This window comes from Panicum virgatum, chromosome 1K (assembly GCF_016808335.1).
Source record: "Panicum virgatum strain AP13 chromosome 1K, P.virgatum_v5, whole genome shotgun sequence".
Classification (NCBI taxonomy): Eukaryota; Viridiplantae; Streptophyta; class Magnoliopsida; order Poales; family Poaceae; genus Panicum; species Panicum virgatum.
In genome coordinates, this window is record NC_053136.1 from 43,166,773 (window position 1) to 43,187,065 (window position 20,293).

General features: G+C 47.1%; 2 protein-coding genes across 2 annotated transcripts; both read left to right on the forward strand.

The window, feature by feature from the left end:
- The first annotated feature begins 3,768 nt into the window (after positions 1-3,768).
- Positions 3,769-4,562, forward strand: LOC120657263 (putative ripening-related protein 2). The gene has a single exon (XM_039935554.1). It carries the CDS (start codon positions 3,792-3,794, stop codon positions 4,368-4,370), a length of 579 nt encoding a protein of 192 aa, XP_039791488.1. The 5' UTR covers positions 3,769-3,791; the 3' UTR covers positions 4,371-4,562.
- Positions 4,563-7,066: 2,504 nt separating this feature from the next.
- LOC120655572 lies at positions 7,067-14,825 on the forward strand. The gene is made up of 3 exons (XM_039933467.1): positions 7,067-7,644; positions 9,107-9,288; positions 14,031-14,825. The coding sequence occupies exons 1-3, from the start codon at positions 7,072-7,074 to the stop codon at positions 14,671-14,673; spliced, it is 1,398 nt and encodes a 465-aa protein (XP_039789401.1). The 5' UTR covers positions 7,067-7,071; the 3' UTR covers positions 14,674-14,825.
- The last annotated feature ends 5,468 nt before the right edge of the window (positions 14,826-20,293 follow it).

The window sequence follows — 20,293 nt, forward strand, 5'->3', positions numbered from 1 at the left end:
GATCACTCTCTCGGTCCAGTCCGCTCTCTCCCTTTTACTTTTGGGTCCCCACCTTAGGAGCCTGCCAGCTCCACCATGCCAAGGGGGCCGCATCTCCACCAAGCCAATGGGGCCGCATCGCCACCTCCTCCTCGATGTGGGTGATAGGCGGGCCCCAGCCACCAACTCTTTCTTTCCCTCCAAACCGGACTTGAGCGCTGACACCCCAACCCGACCAGCACACATACGTCCCCTTTTAGCAGCGCCCAAATCATTTTTTCTTGTATCCTCGTTCGGCACACCCGTAGCTATCATCCCACATCCCCAAGGAGTAGATCGAAGCAGACCTTGAACCGGCCGTCGAATCTCGGACCAAGCCGTATCTACCAAAAGTTGCGCCGCGTCGAAGAGCCACATCCATTCATCTCATACCCGTCGCCAATCAACGCCGGACCGCCTCAACCTACGGAACCACCGACCAGACTACTAGAGTGCTGCCAGCGCGGAGCCAATTGCTGTCGGTTGTTGGCTATCCGATTCGCCGACTCCTTCGCTCACCTGCCGAATCCAAATCACTACGACGTGCCACAGCCCCGCAATTGGTTACTGCCGTCAATTCATCGCTGAGAAGCTTCGTCGTCACGAAAGATCGGAACCATCGCCACTTTGTGCCAAAAGTCTAGCCAAGTCCGTGCCGCTTCAACGCGGGTGAGCACCTTCACGAGTTTACTTTGCTCTCCTCTTCCAATTCCCTCTTTGTTTCTGCAGCCAAGCCCAAGTTGGGTTCGAGCCTGACAGACGCCCAGGCCAACATGGCCTTTATTGCGCCGAGCACCTGTGTTCGTGGAGCCCTAGCTCCGCAATCCTCATCCTCGACAGCCAACGTTGCCCTACTCCCATCTGCCAGTCTGCCACGAACGCCTGCCCCTTCACGCCCTAGTCACCATCCCCACCGACGCAGATCGCCAAAAGCCGAGCAGAAGCCGTCGACCCTGGTGCATCGGCCCTAAGGCCCATAATCTTCTTGGTCTAGCCGTTGCGTCCCCATGGTGCGCTGCTGGTCCGATCGCCACGGCCCTAAGGTATGCTACCGGTCCCATGGCGCACCGCTAGCTTGCTCTGATTGAGGCCGAGGTGGGAGTTGACCTGGAGCGGTGGCTCCACCGCCGCCTCCTCGCTGTTGGATCTCGCCGCCGATGCTGCTCATCGTGGTGGATTGGATTCCCCTTGCTTGCTCTTATCATAGAATCTGGCCGCTGCAGCCCCATGGCACGCGTTGCTTCCTCAGGGCCACCATTGCCCGCCCAATCCTGGAATGCCGTCGAGCTCGCCCCGGACCTCCGTGTCACCCCGTCCTCCACCGCAACGCTGCAACGCGCTCGTTTTCTAGCAACGGTGAGGAGGAGATAAGGCGGGAAAAAAGAAAAATAAGGAAAAAGAGTATGATATATGGGTCCCATGAACTATTTGAGTTGAGAACACTCCCGTAGTCAAATACCACATGTCCACATTCATACACCTTCTACTCCATCTAAAGGTAGGGCCACCTATAAGTTTGGAGCTGGTGATGGAAAATCTTAAGCTGAAACTATGCCAAACAGACCTTAAGGTCCTCTTTGGTACAACTTTCTCTTTAGCATAGCTTCACAGGTTCCAAGTCTCCAACATATCTGACACATACACTATTTATGGTACCGAAGCACTACTATTTACTGAATTTTTTTTTCTCTCCTCTGTCTCCACACAAAATCAAAAAATCATAAGCCGGTGAAGCTGGAGCGAGGTAAGTGCCTATCAACCGCATCCTGTACTACTCCCTCTTCTTCCTTCTTCCTCCCAAGAAATTGTGAGTGCTCCTACTTTTATCGAACAAAAAAATTGCTTTTTCAAACTAAATAAAAATAAACTGGAAAGATGTAAATTCTGACGCGGCAGTCGTCGCCCTATCGACTTCCGCTCCCATGTGAAAACTAGAAAGTCGTGAGCTCATTTCAGACCACCTGATCTTCCTTCCCATCTCCGTGACTGCATTGTCATTTGACTTTGTCATGTGGGCGCATGTTCGTGGCAGTGGCGTCTCCCATTTCAGGATTGCATTGCCCGCTCACTCGCTCTGGCAGACCAGGGATTAGCTTTGCCTTGTTTCTGACAAATGCTTGATCCTTTCTACACAAGTTCTCTTCATTCTTCAGGGTGGAAAACAAACTCGCCCAAAAAAAAATAGTATAAGTGTACCAGTGTGACTTATAAATCTGATTCTAATTAAGTCTAACTTGACTACAAGTAATCAATATATCATCCAAAACATTTTTTTCTTTTAACCAAATGCATTTGGTTAAGACTTTGGAGCAGAGTGAAGATCACCAAGCAATATGAGTTTATGTGTTGCTAAAATCTTGCTGAACTTTAGTTGGATTCCAAAATGAGCTTTAGTTATTAACCAACCAAGAGTTGCTAAAACTTGCTAAAAGTGATCAAAGTCCAAAATACCCCCACAATAACTCCACCTGCCGACCTGGTGGGGGGGGGGGGGGGATAAAGCACAGGTGGGGGTTGGCGCAGAGAATTAAATGGAGAGTGGCATGGTCAATTAAAAAAGTTTAGCAAGAGGATCCGAACAACCCTTGCTAGCAACCTAAACTTTAGTTTGCTAGAAAGGGCTCCAAATTTATCTAACTTTTAATTGAAGGTGATCCAAACAGAGCCTAAGTTAGATGTGGTTTTGATTGTTGGGTTTGGGTACCAGTGCCCTTAATTGTTTGTGGGCCGTGTAGATAGAATCGATGGCAGTAAATGGGTGTAATTTTCCATCAAGTTTTGTGACAAGTAGTGTCGAAATGTGATATAGATCATGATCCAATAAATTAGGTAAAGTTGAGCTCGAGAACCCCGTTGGCCGTTGTTCCGGTTTGGTTTCTTTGTGATACGATCTTTTAAGGGTGGTAACGGATCATGATTCTAGTGGTCTCTTCACGGTCTAACTTAGACTTTATATATTTTTAGTTGAAAATTGTATGAGATTAGAGCACAGTCCTTTTAGAATCCGACCTTTAGATTATCTAGGTTAAATTTTAACAACTTTTATCACCCCTAATGTCGACGCTGGCTATCATTCACACATCAAACCTAACGCTAGGAAGCTTGAGGTAAACGGCGATCCACGGGAGCACCAAAAAATAATCTCCTCCAAATCCTAATAAGCAATCAAGTCCATGGTAATAACATAATTATATCTCCTCAAAATCCTAATGAGCAATTGATGGTAGTAACACAATTAACTGGCATACTTAGTCATTACCCCTTGCTTACAGAAAGAGTGAGGTCAGTTGGCTGGCTGGCCCTTTTTTATGGGCCCGTCACTCTCCGCCGGCGCTAAAACCTTTTTTTCCCCATCCGACATGTACGCCTTCTCCGAACTCACGGCTAACCGCGGTATGGAACGGGCTGTACGCTTGGCTCGTTGCCCGTTTGTGCGCGCGGCTTTACCGTCTTGCTCGAGTCAGGCGGAGCCACGGAGGGGAGGGTACTGAAAAAGGCTTGCGGCCTTGCGCTCTGCCAATCCAAGCTCCATCTGACTAAAAATTTAAAACGGTAAAATTCATCTGAACTCCGATCAAGTAAAGAATGGCGGGCTTGCGTGGCAATAGATAAGAAGTTTCCAATTCCAAACATCGTTGGTCACCACACCACGATTCTAGTAAGCACGGCATGTCATCGCTCACTCCCTAGCTAGCTATAAATAGGGCAGGGATCTCCAGATCAATGCTCACAGCTCACTACTCACAACAAGTCACAACAATACAATCACAAAGATGTCGTCGACAGCCAGCCTCCTCGCGCTTGCTCTGGCAGGCCTCCTGCTCGTCACCTTCCCGGGCCTCTGCGTCGGCACCGCCGCAGCTCATCACCGCCCCAACGGCAACCAGTGCCACCCAAGCGGCTCGTTGGAGGGGCCGAGCACGGGCCACATCTGCGGGGAGTGCTGCAAGCCCGGGCACCTCTATCCGAAGTACCAGTGCTCGCCACCGGTCACCAAAAGCACCAGGGCCGTCATGACGCTCAACAACTTCGAGGAGGGTGGAGATGGCGGTGACCCGTCGGAGTGCGACGGCAAGTACCACTACAACACGGAGCGCGTGGTGGCGCTGTCCACGGGGTGGTACAACCACGGCAAGCGCTGCGGCAAGAACATACGGATCAGCGCTAAGGGCGGGTCCGTGCTCGCCAAGGTCGTGGACGAGTGCGACAGCCTGCACGGTTGCGACAAGCCACATGCCTTCCAGCCTCCTTGCGAGCCCAACATCGTTGACGCATCCCAGGCCGTGTGGGATGCGCTGGACATCACCGGGGATGAGGTCGGCGACTACCCTATCACCTGGTCGGACACATGATGAGTACATGGTCTCTGGATAGACCGCGTCCTCGCTTTTTACGAACCGATGGCTTTCTCGGTTCTTCGTAAGTGTTTTTGAGTGTCAGATGTGTCCTGAATGTCGTATTGTCTCAAATCTGTTTTAATGAATAAACAAAACGACGGGAAAAATCCCGTCCACTCGACTTGTAAAGTGCGAGATTCTTCTTCCTGATGTTTTTCAATTATGCTTGGAGCTTTAGTGTTCAGTTGATGGGATTTCTATTTTACTCGAATTGTTACCCCGAGAGATTAGCTCATTTCACTAGAAAGATCTAATTTAGAATATTGGTCATATTGAAGCATATCGGACTCGCAGGGCCATATGGGTCAAATGGACTTTCTCTGAAAAAAGTGACTGCTCCTGCTTTTATCCCACAAAGAAAAAAACAATAGCTTTTATCGAAATAAATAAAAAGAAACAGAAAAGATGTTAATTGTGACGCGTCAGTCGTCACCCTATCAAGTTCCGCTCCCATGTGAAAACTGGAGAGCCGTGAGCCAATTTCAGACAAGCTTTGCTTTGCTGATCTTCCTTCCCATCTCCGTGACTGCATTGTCATTTTGTCGCGTGGGCGCATGTGCGTGACGATGGCGTTCTCCTCCCATTTCAGGATTGCCCGCTCAGACTAGGGATTAGGTTTTGTTTGTTTCTGACAAATGCTTGATCCTTTCTACACAAGTTCTCTTCATTATTTAGGGCGGAAAACAAACTCAGCCAAAAAAAAAAGATAGTACAAGTGTACCAGTGTGAGTTCTAAATCTGATTCTAAGTAAATGGGTAGTTTTGCGGGCTGCGTAGATAGAATTGATGGCAGTAAATGGGTAGTCTTCAAACAAGTTTTGTGAGAAGTAGCGTAGAATTGTGATATCGATCATGATCTAACGGCCGTCACTCCGGTTTTGTTTTTTCTGGTATGTGGTAACGGATCAGGGTCGTTATATGTTTTTAGTTCAAAATTATATGAGATTAAAGCACGGTCTTTTTAGATCCTGATCCTTAGATTATGTAGGCTAATTTTAATATCTTTTACCACACCTAATGTTGATGTCTGGCAATCGCTCGCACATCAAACCTAACGCTAGGAACCTTGAGGTAAACGACAATTAACGGAAGCCAGTCTCCTCCAAATCATAGCTCTGTTTGTTTTCGATTATAATCGGCTTATCGGTAGAAATAAACAATAATCCCACCAAACATCTCACTTATTTTCACTTCTCTGCTAATCCGCTTCAGAGATTTGAACTACGAGAAGCGAGAATCGAGAAAATCTTTGCTTCTTTCGGCAATGCTTAGATTATAAGCTAAGCGAAAACAAACAGGATCCTCAAAATAATCCTAATAACTTAATAAGCAATTGATGGTAATTAGTAATTACTAGTCTATCAAGCCGTGCTCCCGCACGGGCTAGTTAGAGATATCTAATAATTATCTATCTCACACTCTCTTTAACTAATTAAATATTCTAATCTTGTACTGCAAAGATACATATTTATCATTGTGTAATTGTAATAAATGTGATAGGTTTAGTTACAAATAATTTTTTTCTCACTTCACACCTGCATATATGTTTGATATGTGTTTAATTGAACATTTTTGTTTGAACTATGCGAACAACATAAAAATTGGTATTCTTATATCTTCTCTTATATATGAATATATGGTGACAAACACATTATGGTTAGTATGATTATATAAATAATAACATAAATAATATATTAATAATGATAGGAATAGTACTTTAGAATTTTATATTGATGGGCTTTAAGATTTTATTATAATAACATAATTTTGATTTAGATTTGGGTTCATTTTAACTTTTTATTATGTTATCATTGGATAATTTATGTAAAAGTTTTGGGGGTTATTTGATATTATTTTATAATGCATAAGTGGATAATTTACATGAAGATTAGGGGGTTACTTTATATTAGTTTTTCATAATGGCAGAGGTGGGTAATTTAGATACATGTTTAGGGGGTTACTTTTGTCTATATTCATAATGGCAAATGTGGGTAATTTATTAAAAAATATAACAGATCCAATGGCTATTATGATTAGAGTTGCCGAATTGATGGCCGGGTGTTTTTGATTTTTGTGAGAATTTGTAGAATTTCTCTATTTTTATAGACTGTCCATCTAGAATCCTAGGTGGTTTCACCTAGAGACTTCAAAAAATACTTCCAATTAGTAATAGCAAGATCAAATGCTTAATTACAGAAAGAGTGAGGTCAGTTGGCAGCTGGCCCTTCATTTCATGGGCCCGTCGCTCTCCGCCGGCGCCGAAACTTATTTCTCCGTCCGACGTGTCCGGCTTCCCCGAACTCACAATGGCTGACCGCGCCACGGAACAGACCGTACGCTTGGCTCGTTGCATGTCTGGCGGAGGTACTGAAAAAGGCTTGTGCTTGCCAATCTATGCTTCATGTCTTCATGCATCATCTGACTGAAAATTTACAACGGTAAAATCCATATGAACTCCGATCAAGTAAAGAATGGCGGGCTTGCGTCGCAATAGAGAAGCTACCAATTCCAAAGCATCGTTGCTCACGACACGACGATAATTCTGTGCACGGGAGTAGCTCAGATGGAGAACGTTGCTCACTCGCTATAAATAGGCAGGGATCTCCGGATCAATGCCCACAGCTCACTCACAAGTTACAACAATACAATCATAAAGATGTCGTCGACAGCAAGCCTCCTCGTGCTTGCTCTGGCAGGCCTCCTGCTCGTCACCTTCCCAGGCCTATGCGCCGGCACCGCCGCAGCTCATCACCGCCCCAACGGCAACCAGTGCCACCCGAGCGGCTCGTTGGAGGGGCCGAGCACGGGCCACATCTGCGGGGAGTGCTGCAAGCCCGGGCACCTCTATCCGAAGTACCAGTGCTCGTCGCCGGTCACCAAAAATACCAGGGCCGTCATGACGCTCAACAACTTCGAGGAGGGTGGAGATGGCGGTGATCCGTCGGAGTGCGACGGCAAGTACCACTACAACACGGAACGCGTGGTGGCGCTATCGACGGGGTGGTACAACCACGGCAAGCGCTGCGGCAAGAACATACGGATCAGCGCCAAGGGCAGGTCCGTGCTCGCCAAGGTCGTGGACGAGTGCGACAGCCTGCACGGTTGTGACAAGCCGCACGCCTTCCAGCCGCCGTGCGAGCCCAACATTGTCGACGCGTCCCAGGCCGTGTGGGATGCGTTGGACATCACCGGGGATGGGGTTGGCGACTACCCTATCACCTGGACGGATGCATGATCAGTACTTGGTCTCTGGTCAGACTGTGTCCTCACTTTCGATGAACTACTGCGTACGGCCGTTGTCTTAGTTCTTCGTGAATGTTTTGAGTGTTCCGTGTTTACTGAATGTTGTGCTGTCCTAAATTTGTTTTAATGAATAAACAAAGCGATGGGGAAAACCAAGTTCACTCAATTTTCTAAAATGCGAGATTCTTCTTCTTGATGTTTTTTAATTATATCTAGAGGTTTAGTGTTCCGAGGAGGGGATTTATATTTCACTCGAATTGCTACGCTGACAGATTATTTTCTTTCTAGTTTATGTCATGAACCCTACTGTTGTTCATTTCATCAGAAAGATCTAATTCAGACCATTGGTCTACAAAAATATATCGGACTCGCAGGCCAAGGCATTCGGGTCAAATGGACTCTCTCTCTCAAAAAAAAGCGGATCGGTGGATTGCCAGCCCACGAATTTCCTCTCTAGCTTTCGGCCCATTTTACTTCAACCCATTGTGTATCTTTGTCGTGCCCAAAGACCCAGACCCATACTTTGTCATACCCTCGTGCAAGCTTCATGAGTCTCTCAACGCGCGTGCTTGATAATCATTGTATATCTGCTAGTAATAATAAATTATTGCACCCAAAACGCCCATCCATTGGCACTCTTAATGCTGTCTCCGTTTGGCCTTGTTCGTTTATTGCGGATTGAAATAGCATGGGAACTATTATGGGCGGGAATGAGTGGGCTCAGGGGACCGCTAATTTGCAGTTGACCGTGCGAGTCGACTGCGCATGGTCGATTTCCCGACCGCGCCATATTTCTTTTTCTAGAAAAGGATTGACCCCGCCGCCCATTTCCGATTTTGGAATCCAGTGAACCCACCTCCACCGCCGAATGGGCCTTTTATAAGAAGGAAGTTTCGTTCTGTATTTTTTGACAGATACAAAAAATTCAAATAAAAAAACTACAAAAAATACATGAATAAAAATATTTGACAGTGTTTTTTCCGACACTGTTTTTTCATTTCTAGCAATTTTTTTATTTTGTGATAAAAAAAGTTCAGAGAAAAATTCAAAAAGAATTTTTTTTCAAGAGACAGAAAAAAGTTCAAGGGAAATTTGAACCGCAGAAAAAAGTTCAAGAATTTTTTTCTTCCAAAAAACAGAAAAAGCTCCGGTAAAAAAAGTTTTAAGACTTTTTTTCAAAGAAAAAAATATTTTGGAGAGAGAACAAAAATATTTTAATAAACAAATATTTAGAAGATAAAGTTTTTAAAAAAATTGAAAAAATGGGGGAAAAACTTTTGCATCCAAAAATAAAAAAATTGGGGATAAAAAAAACAAACGGTGCTACCTCGGGGCTAGAGGGGGGCTCGCCGCCGCCGCCGAAGGTGAACACCCGGGGGACGAGCCCGCCGACGCCGGCGAGAGCTCGGAGTGTAGGCTGCCGCGTCGTTCGCCCCTGATGGGGTAAGCCGGCGGACCTCCTCGCCGCCGGGCCGTCGCGCCTCCCGGCCGCCGGGCTGCCGCACCGCACCGCCGGTCCGCCGAGCTCCAGGGAGCCCGGGCTGCCGCTCGCGGAGGTCAGCCCCGGGGAGCCCGCCGTCGCAGCCTCGCCGTCGCAGCCGCCCCGCCACTGGCTCGCCTCCGCGCCGCCGTGCGAATCGCCGAGCGGCCCGAGCCCCACCTCCCCGTCGCCATGGAGTCGCTGGATCTAGAAAAGAGAGAGAGAGAGCCAGAGGAAGGGGAAAGGGAGTGCGGGGGGGTCGCGCCGCTGGAAAAGACAGGGCGGAGTCATGTGGGCGTGTGGGACCCGCCACATGGAATCGACCGTGACTTTGGATGGGTGCGGTCACCCGAAAATTCATCATCGGGGTGGACTCACTCGATAAGGTTGTTTCCATTCCGACCTCAAGAGGTGGGGAACAAATCCGGATCTTTTGGTGTGCAAAATAAGTGTCTGCCGGAACCAGGTCAGATCAATCCGTTCGGAAAAATTCAAACCGAACGTCTATTTTACCATTGGCCGGATTCAAAACTAGGCCAAATCAATCCGCCTGGAACGGAGCCGTTCCGAGCTAACCGAACAAGGCCTTAAAAAACTGAATCCGGTGATAGCACAACACCTCGTCTTTTGATTTGGACGAGATGTGAATTTCATTAAACTAGGATGACGATGAAATATTGTCACACCCTAAAATTTCAATTTTGAGATGTAAATATTTTTTTGAATATAATTATCCATCTTCTAAATATTCCGAGAGTTTTCCATTTTATTCTTGCAACTATTCTCATTTTTCCTTGAGCTAAATCCATTTAACAGAAAATTCTACTATCCTTTTTTCTAACGAGATTCAAGTATTTTATTTGGACTTCGCGTGTTCCAAATTGTCTCTAGGATTTTTTCATGTAATTTTTGGGATATACTTTTTATGGATTAAAATATTTATCTAGACTTTTGTTTTAAGTCTATAAAAATATATTCTGGCAAAATGAAACCCTTTCTCTTTTCTCCGTGATCCAATTTCAACTTGTTTTTCCCCAATCGAGTTCTTGATTCTCTAATCTTTCACCTGGATCAAATCATGCTTGAAAGGATGCTGCGTGGTTCGTTTTTAGTGTTTTTTTCTGACCATGCTCTGTTCTTGTAAATGCGACCGTGCAATCTGATCACTCTCTCGGTCCAGTCCGCTCTCTCCCTTTTACTTTTGGGTCCCCACCTTAGGAGCCTGCCAGCTCCACCAAGCCAACGGGGCCGCATCTCCACCAAGCCAACGGGGCCGCATCGCCACATCCTCCTCGATGTGGGTGATAGGCGGGCCCCAGCCACCAACCCTTTCTTTCCCTCCAAACCGGACTTTAGCGCTGACACCCCAACAAGACCAGCACACATACGTCCCCTTTTAGCAGCGCCCAAATCGTTTTTTCTTGTATCCTCGTTCGGCACACCCGTAGCTATCATCCCACATCCCCAAGGAGTAGATCGAAGCAGACCTTGAACCGGCCGTCGAATCTCGGACCAAGCCGTATCTACCAAAAGTTGCGCCACGTCGAAGAGCCACATCCATTCATCTCATACCCGTCGCCAATCAACGACGAACCGCCTCAACCTACGGAGCCACCGACCAGACTACCAGAGTGCTGCCAGCGCGGAGCCAATTGCTGTCGGTTGTTGGCTATCCGATTCGCCGACTCCTTCGCTCACCTGCCGAATCCAAATCACTACGACATGCCGCAGCCCCGCAATTGGTCACTGCCTTCAATTCATCGCTGAGAAGCTTCGTCGTCACGAAAGATCGGAACCATCGCCACTTTGTGCCAAAAGTCTAGCCAAGTCCGTGCCGCTTCAACGTGGGTGAGCACCTTCACGAGTTTACTTTGCTCTCCTCTTCCAATTCCCTCTTTGTTTCTGCATCCAAGCCCAAGTTGGGTTCGAGCCTGACAGACGCCCAGGCCAACATGGCCCTTATTGCGCCGAGCACCTGTGTTCGTGGAGCCCTAGCTCCGCAATCCTCATCCTCGAAAGCCAACGTTGCCCTACTCCCATCTGCCACTCTGCCACGAACGCCTACCCCTTCACGCCCTAGTCACCATCTCCACCGACGCAGATCGCCAAAAGCCGAGCAGAAGCCGTCGACCCTGGTGCATCGTCCCAAGGCACATCATCTTCTTGGTCTAGCCGTTGCGTCCCCATGGTGCGCTGCTGGTCCGATCGCCACGGCCCAAAGGCATGCTACCGGTCCCATGGCGCACTGCTAGCTTGCTCTGATTGAGGCCGAGGTGGGAGTTGACCTGGAGCGGTGGCTCCACCGCCGCCTCTTCGCTGTTGGATCTCACCGCCGATGCCACTCATCGTGGTGGATTGGATTCCCCTTGCTTGCTCTTATCATAGAATCTGGCCGCTGCAGCCCCATGGCACGCGTTGCTTCCTCAGGGCCACCGTTGCCCGCCCAGTCCTGGAATGCCGTCGAGCTCGCCCCGGACCGCCATGTCACCCCGTCCTCCACCGCAACGCTGCAACGCGCTTGTTTTCTAGCAACGGTGAGGAGAAGATAAGGCAAAAAAAAGAAGAAGAAAAAGGAAAAAAGAGTATGATATATGGGTCCCGTGAACTATTTGAGTTGAGAACACTCCCGTAGTCAAATACCACATGTCCACATTCATACACCTTCTACTCCATCTAAAGGTAGGGCCACCTATAAGTTTGGAGCTGGTGATGGAAAATCTTAAGCTGAAACTATGCCAAACAGACCTTAAGGTCCTCTTTGGCACAACTTTCTCTTTAGCATAGCTTCACAGGTTCCAAGTCTCCAACATATCTGACACATACACTATTTATGGTACCGAAGCACTACTATTTACTGAATTTTTTTCTCTCCTCTGTCTCCACACAAAATCAAAAAATCATAAGCCGGTGAAGCTGGAGCGAGGTAAGTGCCTATCAACCGCATCCTGTACTACTCCCTCTTCTTCCTTCTTCCTCCCAAGAAATTGTGAGTGCTCCTACTTTTATCGAACAAAAAAATTGCTTTTTCGAACTAAATAAAAATAAACTGGAAAGATGTAAATTCTGACGCGGCAGTCGTCGCCCTATCGACTTCCGCTCCCATGTGAAAACTAGAAAGCCGTGAGCTCATTTCAGACCACCTGATCTTCCTTCCCATCTCCGTGACTGCATTGTCATTTGACTTTGTCATGTGGGCACATGTTCGTGGCAGTGGCGTCTCCCATTTCAGGATTGCATTGCCCGCTCACTCGCTCTGGCAGACCAGGGATTAGCTTTGGCTTGTTTCTGACAAATGCTTGATCCTTTCTACACAAGTTCTCTTCATTCTTCAGGGTGGAAAACAAACTCGCCCAAAAAAAAATAGTACAAGTGTACCAGTGTGACTTATAAATCTGATTCTAATTAAGTCTAACTTGACTACAAGTAATCAATATATCATCCAAAACATTTTTTTCTTTTAACCAAATGCATTTGGTTAAGACTTTGGAGCAGAGTGAAGATCACCAAGCAATATGAGTTTATGTGTTGCTAAAATCTTGCTGAACTTTAGTTGGATTCCAAAATGAGCTTTAGTTATTAACCAACCAAGAGTTGCTAAAACTTGCTAAAAGTGATCAAAGTCCAAAATACCCCCACAATAACTCCACCTGCCGACCTTGAGGGGGGGGGGGGGGGGCGTAAAGCACAGGTGGGGGTTGGCGCAGAGAATTAAATGGAGAGTGGCATGGTCAATTAAAAAAGTTTAGTAAGAGGATCCGAACAACCCTTGCTAGAAACCTAAACTTTAGTTTGCTAGAAAGGGCTCCAAATTTATCTAACTTTTAATTGAAGGTGATCCAAACAGAGCCTAAGTTAGATGTGGTTTTGATTGTTGGGTTTGGGTACCAGTGCCCTTAATTGTTTGTGGGCCGTGTAGATAGAATCGATGGCAGTAAATGGGTGTAATTTTCCATCAAGTTTTGTGAGAAGTAGTGTCGAAATGTGATATAGATCATGATCCAATAAATTAGGTAAAGTTGAGCTCGAGAACTCGTTGGCCGTTGTTCCGGTTTGGTTTCTTTGTGGTACGATCTTTTAAGGGTGGTAACGGATCATGATTCTAATGGTCTCTTCACAGTCCAACTTAGACTTTATATATTTTTAGTTGAAAATTGTATGAGATTAGAGCACAGTCCTTTTAGAATCCGACCTTTAGATTATCTAGGTTAAATTTTAACAACTTTTATCACCCCTAATGTCGACGCTGGCTATCGTTCACACATCAAACCTAACGCTAGGAAGCTTGAGGTAAACGGCGATCAACGGGAGCACCAAAAAATAATCTCCTCCAAATCCTAATAAGCAATCAAGACCATGGTAATAACATAATTATATCTCCTCAAAATCCTAATGAGCAATTGATGGTAGTAACACAATTAACTGGCATACTTAATTAGTCATTACCCCTTGCTTACAGAAAGAGTGAGGTCAGTTGGCTGGCTGGCCCTTTTTTATGGGCCCGCACTCTCCGCCGGCGCTAAAACCTTTTTTTCCCCATCCGACATGTACGCCTTCTCCGAACTCACGGCTAACCGCGGTATGGAACGGACTGTACGCTTGGCTCGTTGCCCGTTTGTGCGCGCGGCTTTACCGTCTTGCTCGAGTCAGGCGGAGCCACGGAGGGGAGGGTACTGAAAAAGGCTTGCGGCCTTGCGCTCTGCCAATCCATGCTCCATCTGACTAAAAATTTACAACGGTAAAATTCATCTGAACTCCGATCAAGTAAAGAATGGCGAGCTTGCGTGGCAATAGATAAGAAGTTTCCAATTCCAAACATCGTTGGTCACGACACCACGATTCTAGTAAGCACGGCAAGTCATCGCTCACTCCCTAGCTAGCTATAAATAGGGCAGGGATCTCCAGATCAATGCTCACAGCTCACTACTCACAACAAGTCACAGTAATACAATCACAAAGATGTCGTCGACAGCCAGCCTCCTCGTGCTTGCTCTGGCAGGCCTCCTGCTCGTCACCTTCCCAGGCCTCTGCGCCGGCACCGCCGCAGCTCATCACCGCCCCAACGGCAACCAGTGCCACCCGAGCGGCTCGTTGGAGGGGCCGAGCACGGGCCACATCTGCGGGGAGTGCTGCAAGCCCGGGCACCTCTACCCGAAGTACCAGTGCTCGCCGCCGGTCACCAAAAGCACCAGGGCCGTCATGACGCTCAACAACTTCGAGGAGGGTGGAGATGGCGGTGACCCGTCGGAGTGCGACGGCAAGTACCACTACAACACGGAGCGCGTGGTGGCGCTGTCCACGGGGTGGTACAACCACGGCAAGCGCTGCGGCAAGAACATACGGATCAGCGCTAAGGGCAGGTCCGTGCTCGCCAAGGTCGTGGACGAGTGCGACAGCCTGCACGGTTGCGACAAGCCGCATGCCTTCCAGCCTCCTTGCGAGCCCAACATCGTTGACGCATCCCAGGCCGTGTGGGATGCGCTAGACATCACCGGGGATGAGGTCGGCGACTACCCTATCACCTGGTCGGACGCATGATGAGTACTTGGTCTCTGGATAGTCTGTGTCCTCCCTTTCTATGAACCGACGGTTTCTCAGTTCTTCGTAAGTGCTTTTGAGTGTCAGATGTGTCCTGAATGTGTTGTCTCAAATCTTTTTTTAATGAATAAACAAAACGACGGTTTCAATTATGCTTGGAGCTTTAGTGTTCAATTGAGGAGATTTCGATTTTACTCGAATTGTTACCCAGAGAGATTAGTTCATTTCACTAGAAAGATCAAATTTAGAATATTGGTCAAATTGAAGCATATAGGACTCGCAGGGCCATATGGGTCAAATGGACTTTCTTCAAAAAAAAAAAAGTGACTGCACCTGCTTTTATCTCACAAAAGAAAAAAAAAGAATTGATCTTATCAAAATAAATAAAAAGAATCAAGAAATATGTGAACTGTGACGGGTCAGTCGTCACCCTATCGACTTCCGCTCCCATGTGAAAACTGGAAAGCCGTGAGCCCATTTGAGACTAGGTTTGCTTTGCTGTTTTTTTTAAGCAACAGGAGGGGGAGATCCCCTACTGGATATATTAAAAATAAAGATACAAAAGTATTTACAGAAGATCAACTAAGATTATAGTTTTCTAGCCATATTGACATAAGTGGATCATACTTTCTCTTTGCTCGATGGATAACCATTACAAAGTTGTATTTGAAAATTTCTATTGTGCTTTGGACTGTAGGTGCTACTGCATCAAAAATGAGGGCATTCCTTGTCACCCAAATGCTCCAACTCATTAAGATGATTATCTCCGTGAAGAATGGTACTTGTAGGATTGACCGAAATCTATCCAATATTTGCAAAGGATCTAAATTCAGATCACTTTCCACATTCAGAGTAGTCCAGCATTGAGAAGCAAAATTGCAGTGAAGGAAGAGGTGTTCCAAGGTTTCTTCAATCTCTTCACCACAAATTGCACAGTTATAATCTTCAAGGAACATATTACGCCTTTTGAGTAAACCCCTTGTGCTAAGCCTGTCCTTTAGTAGGAGCCAAAAGAAGATCTTATGTTTTAACTGACAACAAGATTTCCATAGCCACTTGTAACTAGGATGTGTAGGGAAATGCCCTTTCAGTTGTTTGTATGCCTTTGAACAAGAAAAGCTAGCGCCCCATATATAAGACCATGAATCAGCTTCTGTAGAATCTGGTAGGTTTGATAAAAGATTCTGGAGTTCAATGTATTGAGCAAAGGCTTCCTCCGACAGTGGTAAATGAAAAATATTGTGGAGATGAGATAGGGACCTAGCTTTCTGCAGGGAGATGGATTTATTCTTAGTAAAAGAGTACAATTCAGGGAAGCATAATTTTGGCAGCAAGCCATTCCACATATCATCCCATAAAAAAAGTTGCAGCTCCAGAGAAAATATTAGACATCGCCATCTCCTTGTACAGATCAAGAAGCTTTAGGATATCACGCCACCAAAATGATCCTTTCTTTGTTGCACTAGGCAATTTGCCATTCTTGTAATAATTGTCCCAAATTAGATTTACCCATGGCCCATACTTTGTCATACCCTCGTGCAAGCTTCATGAGTCTCTCAACGCGCGTGCTTGATAATCATTGTATATCTGCTAGTAATAATAAATTATTGCACCCAAAACGCCCATCCATTGGCACTCTTAATGCTGTCTCCGTTTGGCCTTGTTCGTTTATTGCGGATTGAAATAGCATGGGAACTATTATGGGCGGGAATGAGTGGGCTCAGGGGACCGCTAATTTGCAGTTGACCGTGCGAGTCGACTGCGCATGGTCGATTTCCCGACCGCGCCATATTTCTTTTTCTAGAAAAGGATTGACCCCGCCGCCCATTTCCGATTTTGGAATCCAGTGAACTCACCTCCACCGCCGAATGGGCCTTTTATAAGAAGGAAGTTTCATTCTGAATTTTTTGACAGATACAAAAAAGTCAAATAAAAAAACTACAAAAAATAAATGAATAAAAATATTTAACAGTGTTTTTTTCCAACAGTGTTTTTTTTTTCATTTCTAGCAATTTTTTTATTTTGTGATAAAAAAGTTCAGAGAAAAATTCAAAAAGAATTTTTTTCAAGAGACAGAAAAAAGTTCAAGGGAAATTTGAACCGCAGAAAAAATTTCAAGAATTTTTTTCATCCAAAAAATAGAAAAAGCTCCGGTAAAAAAAGTTTAAGAGTTTTTTTCAAAGAAAAAAAATATTTTGAAGAGAGAACAAAAATATTTTAATAAACAAATATTTAGAAGATAAATTTTTAAAAAAAATTGAAAAAATTGGGAAAAAAACTTTTGCATCCAAAAATAAAAAAAAATGGGGATAAAAAAAACGGCGCTACTCGGGGCTACCAGGGGGCTCGCCGCCGCCGCCGCCGGAGGCGAACACCCGGGGGACTAGCCCGCCGATGCCGGCGGGAGCTCGGAGTGTAGGCTGCCGCGCTGCTCGCCCCTGATGGGGTAAGCCGGCGGACCTCCTCGCCGCTGGGCCGTCGCGCCTCCCGGCCGCCGGGCTGCCGCGCCGCGCCTCCCCCGCAGCCGGGCCGCCGCACCGCACCGCCGGTCCGCCGAGCTCCGGGGAGCTCGGGCTGCCGCTCGCGGAGGTCAGCCTCGAGGAGCCCGCCGTCGCAGCCGCCCCGCCACCGGCTCGCCTCCGCGCCGCCATGCGAATCGCCGAGCGGCCCGAGCCCCACCTCCCCTCGCCATGGAGTCGCTGGATCTAGGAGAGAGAGAGAGAGAGAGCCAGAGGAAGGGGAAAGGGAGTGCGGGGCGTCGCGCCGCTGGAAAAGATGGGGCGGAGTCATGTGGGCGTGTGGGACCCGCCACATGGAATCGACCGTGACTTTGGATGGGTGCGGTCACCCGGAAATTCATCATCGGGGTGGACGGGGACCGCTAATTTGCGGTTGACCGTGCGAGTCGACTGCGTACGGTCGATTTCCCGACCGCGCCACATTTCCTTTTCTGGAAAAGGATTGACCCCGCCGCCCGTTTCCGATTTTGGAATCCAGTGAACCCACCTCCACCGCCGAATGGGCCTTTTATAAGAAGGAAGTTTCGTTCTGTATTTTTTGACAGATACAAAAAGGTCAAATAAAAAAACTATGAAAAATACATGAATAAAAATATTTGACAGTGTTTTTTCCCATTTCTAGCAATTTTTTTGTTATTTTGTGATAAAAAAGTTCAGAGAAAAATTCAAAAAGAAATTTTTTCAAGAGACAGAAAAAAGTTCAAGGGAAATTTGAACCGCAGAAAAAATTTCAAGAATTTTTTTTATCCAAAAAACAGAAAAAGCTCCGGTAAAAAAAGTTTTAAGAGTTTTTTTCAAAGAAAAAATATTTGAGAGAGAACAAAAATATTTTAATAAACAAATATTTAGAAGATAAAGTTTTTAAAAAAATTGAAAAAAATGGGGAAAAAAACTTTTGCATCCAAAAATAAAAAATTTGGGGATAAAAAAAACAAACGGCGCTACCTCGGGGCTACCAGGGGGCTCGCTGCCGCCGTAGCCGGAGGCGAACACCCGGGGGACGAGCCCGCCGACGCCGGCGAGAGCTCGGAGTGTAGGCTGCCGCGCCGCTCACCCCTGATGGGGTAAGCCGGCGGACCTCCTCGCCGCCGGGCTGCCGCGCCGCGCCTCCCCCGCAGCCGGGCTGCCGCGCCGCGCCTCCCCCGCAGCCGGGCTGCCGCACCGCGCCGCCGGTCCGCCGAGCTCCAGGGAGCCCGGGCTGCCGCTCGCGGAGGTCAGCCTCGGGGAGCCCGCCGTCGCAGCCTTGCCGTCGCAGCCACCCCGCCACCGTCTCGCCTCCGCGCCGCCGTGCGAATCGCCGAGCGAGCCCGAGCCCCACCTCCCCGTAGCCATGGAGTCGCTGGATCTAGGAGAGAGAGAGCCAGAGGAAGGGGAAAGGGAGTACGGGGGGTCGCGCTGCTGGAAAAGATGGGGCGGAGTCATGTGGGCATGTGGGACCCGCCACATGGAATCGACCGTGACTTTGGATGGGTGCGGTCACCCGGAAATTCATCATCGGGGTGGACTCACTCGATAAGGTTGTTTCCATTCCGGACCTTAAGAGGTGGGGAACAAATCCGGATCTTTTGGTGTACAAAATAAGTGTCTGCCCGGAACCAGGTCAGATCAATCCGTTCGGAAAAATTCAAACCGAACGTCTATTTTACCATTGGCCGGATTCAAAACTAGGCCAAATCAATCCGCCTGGAACGGAGCCGTTCCGAGCTAACCGAACAAGGCCTTAAAAAACTGAATCCGGTGATAGCACAACACCGTCGTCTTTTGATTTGGACGAGATGTGAATTTCATTAAACTAGACACTGGACCACACCTGATGATGCTTGCACCCACCTGGGTCTTTTCTTATCGCGTATAACAGGATTACATCAGGATGATGATGAAATATTGTCACACCCTAAAATTTCAATTTTGAGATGTAAATATTTTTTTTGAATATAATTATCCATCTTCTAAATATTCTGAGAGTTTTCCATTTTATTCTGGTAACTATTCTCATTTTTCCTAGAGCTAAATCCATTTAACAGAAAGTTCTACTATCCTTTTTTTTCTAACGAGATTCAAGTATTTTATTTGGACTTCGCGTGTTCCAAATTGTCTCTAGGAATTTTTCATGTAATTTTTGGGATATACTTTTTATGGATTAAAATATTTATCTAGACTTTTGTTTTAAGTCTATAAAAAAATATTCTGGCAAAATGAAACCCTTTCTCTTTTCTTCATGATCCAGTTTCAACTTGTTTTTCCCCAATCGAGTTCTTGATTCTCTAATCTTTCACCTGGATCAAAGCATGCTTGAAATGATGCTGCGTGGTTCGTTTTTAGTGTTTTTTTTCTGACCATGCTCTGTTTTTGTAAATGCTACCGTGCAATCTGATCACTCTCTCGGTCTAGTCCCCTCTCTCCCTTTTACTTTTGGGTCCCCACCTTAGGAGCCTGCTAGCTCCACCAAGCCAATGGGGCCGCATCTCCACCAAGCCAATGGGGCCGCATCACCACCTCCTCCTCGATGTGGGTGATAGGTGGGCCCAGCCACCAACTCTTTCTTTCCCTCCAAACCGGACTTGAGCGCTGACACCCCAACCCGACCAGCACACATATGTCCCCTTTTAGCAGCGCCCAAATCGTTTTTTCTTGTATCCTCGTTCTACACACCCGTAGCTATCATCCCACATCCCCAAGGAGTAGATCGAAGCAGACCTTGAACTGGTCGTCGGCCGCCGAATCTCGGACCAAGCCGTATCTACCAAAAGTTGCGCCGCGTCAAAGAGCCGCATCCATTCATCTAATACCCGTCGCCAATCAACGCCGGACCGCCTCAACCTACGGAGCCACCGACCAGACTACCAGAGTGCTGCCAGCGCGGAGCCAATTGCTGTCGGTTGTTGGCTATCCGATTCGCCGACTCCTTCGCTCACCTGCCGAATCCAAATCACTACGACATGCCGCAGCCCCGCAATTGGTCACCGCCTTCAATTAATCGCTGAGAAGCTTCGTCGTCACGAAAGATCGGAACCATTGCCACTTTGTGCCAAAAGTCTAGCCGAGTCCGTGCCGCTTCAACGTGGGTGAGCACCTTCACGAGTTTACTTTGCTCTCCTCTT